This window comes from Austrofundulus limnaeus, unplaced genomic scaffold (genome assembly GCF_001266775.1).
Source record: "Austrofundulus limnaeus strain Quisiro unplaced genomic scaffold, Austrofundulus_limnaeus-1.0 Scaffold620, whole genome shotgun sequence".
Classification (NCBI taxonomy): domain Eukaryota; kingdom Metazoa; phylum Chordata; class Actinopteri; order Cyprinodontiformes; family Rivulidae; genus Austrofundulus; species Austrofundulus limnaeus.
In genome coordinates, this window is record NW_013953022.1 from 77,365 (window position 1) to 81,100 (window position 3,736).

General features: G+C 38.6%; 1 protein-coding gene across 1 annotated transcript in view; it reads left to right on the forward strand.

The window, feature by feature from the left end:
- acbd4 (acyl-CoA binding domain containing 4) overlaps window positions 1-3,736 on the forward strand; it is a 21,706-nt gene that overhangs the window by 7,226 nt on the left and 10,744 nt on the right. Inside the window, exon 6 of the mRNA XM_014027171.1 lies at window positions 1,207-1,329. Within this exon, the coding sequence (XP_013882625.1) occupies window positions 1,207-1,329 (123 nt within the window). The remainder of the gene's footprint in view (window positions 1-1,206; window positions 1,330-3,736) is intronic.

Consider the following 3,736-nt stretch of genomic DNA (forward strand, 5'->3'; position numbering starts at 1 on the left):
AGGTACCTACCTGACCCTAAAACTAACCTCACAGGTACTTACCTGACCCTAAAACTAACCTAAACTCAATGCATGCCTTGGTTCTCAACTAAACCCAACCCCCAACCCACCAATGGCATTTAAACCAAATGGGGACTCCACTTTTGTCCCCAAATGCACCAGTTGTCCCCAAATGTAGGATTTTTGTCTTAAAATTAGGGCTGTCAAATGATTCATATTTTTAATCTGATTAATCCCATAGTAGCTGTGAATTAATCATGATTAATCTTACATTTAATATACATTTCTATTTATAAAATAAATTACTTGAGTTATTAATTAGTTTTTAATGTTTTTATTTAGAAAACAAAATTGATTCTTAGACATGATTTTTTGAATATAAAACAGGACCTAAACAATGCTCCAAACATTTTTGAGTCAGTTACATTTTGTGCAGAATAATGAGGTTAAATCAAGAATTCATGGATTTTCATTCCAAATGAGTACTACATGAGGAATGAAAGATAGATACTAAGGTCACAGTTGTCAGCAAAACATCAATAAATAAAATAAAATAAGCCATAAGAAGACAGAAAGAAAAAAAACTGCACATGTGTTACACATGGAGTTTTTTTATATAATTTATTTAACCTTTATTTATGCAGGTAAACTGTTTGAGAAGCACTTCTCATTTACAAACATGACCTGGCATGCACTGACTGCATTGCAGTATACAAACCTACATATTCAGCCAGAGTAAAGTGATAGTAAATTTTAATTGCGATTAAAATTTTTAATCTATGCCCATGCAGCACTAAAATTAATCAGAGTTAACTCAATTAATTTCACAGCCCTACTTAAAATTGCCTCCAAATACATGTATCACCAGAAACAAACCCACAGTGGTTGGACTGATGTTTGTCTTTAAACATACACAGACCTTTATGAAAAAGTCACACTGATCAAAGGGAAATAAACTTTCTCATAGTTGCCAATGGACCCAAGTCATAGTTATAAAGTTAAATGTTTGGATAAAATATTTAACAGATATTTCTGCTGTTTTAACCTTGAATGACTAAAAGTCTGAACAGTTTTTATTGGCTTCATGGTAACATTTTGAATTGTGAGCATCACACTTTGGTTTCCAAAAACACATCTTGTGTCCATGTTTGACTTGTTGATATTTGGGGTGTTTGTGAATCAGAACATCTCTGTATGTTACTGTAGGTCTCCAACATGGTGAAGTTCAAACAGACATGAAGGATGAACAGAAGTCAGAGGGTGGAGATCTAAATGTGATGCTAAACGTGTCTGGAGTCCCTAACCTCACTGCCAGCAGCATCACCAATGGTACAGAATAATTGACTTTCTCTCTCCTTTTGACTGATGCTTCTACAGTTTTCTACTCTGAGTGCACACAGGAAAACCCATTGTACTGTCAACCTACATGGTACTGTGGGCCTGTGCAGGAGAACCTGCAGTACTCTGCAACTGTTGATTGAATAATAAGGAAATAAGTACTGAACACATCAATCAATCAATCAATCAATCAATCAATCAATCAGTCCAACTTTATTGGTGATAGCATTCCGTGAAATGGAGACCTGTCGTTGACATCTGGCTCATTCAACACAAACCAAAGAAACACACAACTTCTTAAAGCTTGCTATAACACTCATAAAAACCCAATAAAACCTTCTAAAATACATGATACATGAAACATGTCAGCAGGCAGTAGTTTGTCATGTCAGGTTGTGTTTAAATAGGATCCAGTCACCATGGAGGGAACAAATGACTTTTTGTAGCATTGTTCTTTGTTATTTCTTTGTCAGTCTTCTGCCAGCTGACAGCAGATATAACGTAATATAGCTTTCAGTGAATGAGTTGGGTCATTGTAGAACCTAATTACACAGAATTGTAAGTTGTATTTGTTGATGACCAATTATTTTACTGGCTCCTTTGGCCACCCAGAACCACCTGTTCCTATCTCTAGCTAGGAGATAGGAACAGAAACAATATGAGACAATATTAAAAGAGAAAACACTAAACCACTGACTTGAACACTAATTACAAAGTGTTTGCTTGCTTTAAAGCCTCTTAACTTCTGTAGAAGGTGGAGACCTGTCTGTTTTCTATAAACACAGTTAGCATTGATATCAATTATCATTCCATTGTATTTGAACTCACTAACCTGCCTCATTTACTGTCTGTTTTTAATGATAGAAAATCTGAGTACAGGTCAGTTAATATTATGGGCTATATGAAAATATTTACACCAAATGTGGGAAACAACCCAAGTAATCCACACACAAACAAATAAAAAAATAAATGTACAAATAATTCCATAAATTGAGTCATAAGTAATAAAGTGAAGTGGAGAGTCTACATGTGTTTTGTGAACTTGGAGAAGGCATTTGACTGAGTTCCTCAAGGTACATAGTAGGGGTGCTCCATGAATACAGGATTGGGGGTCCGTTGTGACGGGCCATACAGTCCCTACACAAACAGCGTAAGAGTCTGGTTTGCATTGTCGGCAGTAAGCCGACCCCATCAGGGTGGGATTTATATAGTAAGGAAGTAAGTAAAGTTTTATTTATATAGCGCCTTTCACAGAAATCAATTCACAAGGTGCTGTACATTCAGGGAAGGGGGGAGGGGGCAGTTGAGACAGGTCATGCAGCAAACACAGTTGCGCTACAACAACAGCTTGAAATAAACAAAAGGAAAACTGAGTTAAAACAACCCGCGAGAGTGCAAGATAGCCTTGGGGGGGGGTGGGGGACTTAGGTCAGGTAACACATAAAGGGGAGGTAAAATGGGGTGAGTTCAGAGGAGTAGGTGACGTTGGGGGCGGGGGTGGTGTCTGTGCTAGGCCCAACCCTGGGCCCATCCAGAGTCACATGATGTTATTGTCTCTACTCAGTTCACTAGAGTTCAGAGGTTTTCCTCCTCCTCAGCCAGTTTGAGTTCCAAGGCCGGGTCCAACACAGGTGATGGGGGTGGGACAGAATCCAGCTCTTTGTTGATATTTCATCCTGGGGAGGTTCAGATAAGCACTGTCCTCAAGGCTGTGCTACTGGGAGCCAGATAAAATAATCCAATTGTTTTGGAAACAATGCAACCTTGAATTTCTTGCTTCTTTTGAAATGTCTTTACTGCAAACTCTGAGGTGGCGAAAAAAGCAAATCAGCCGAATTTGGGGTCTTCCTCGCCTCCCACCAATTGAAGCTCACCCAGAATTTCGTCCATACATGCCGAAGGGTCGCTCCTGAGTTGTGATCCTCATAATCACATCCAGTTTGCAAATTTGTCCCCCAGCTGAGAGTCTGTTTGCTTCCAACCGGCAGAAACCTTCACAAGTGCGCCCGACAGCTCTTCGAAGGCCCTATTCACTGTCAGGGTCGCTTCACTTTTCGATAAATCTGGAACCCTCCTCTGCCGATCAGTAGGAATCCAGTTATCATAGTCCAATTAAATAAAGATCTTCCATGTCTTCAATGGAAAGTTGTGCTGGCATATCAGACTCCAGCCCTAGGAATCAGACAAATCCAGCAGCAACCGTTCCACCCAGACAGCCACGTTCCCCTCGTTCCAGTTGTGGAAAAAAATAGTGTCAGAGTCCAGTTTACCAAATCCATAATTCCTTTGTTGTAAAAATAAATTTATTAAACAATTCTTTGTGACATGATATAATTTGTATTTTTTAGTTTGTTTTTACAGATGTTAAAATTATTGTAGTTTACAGCAAAAACTTATA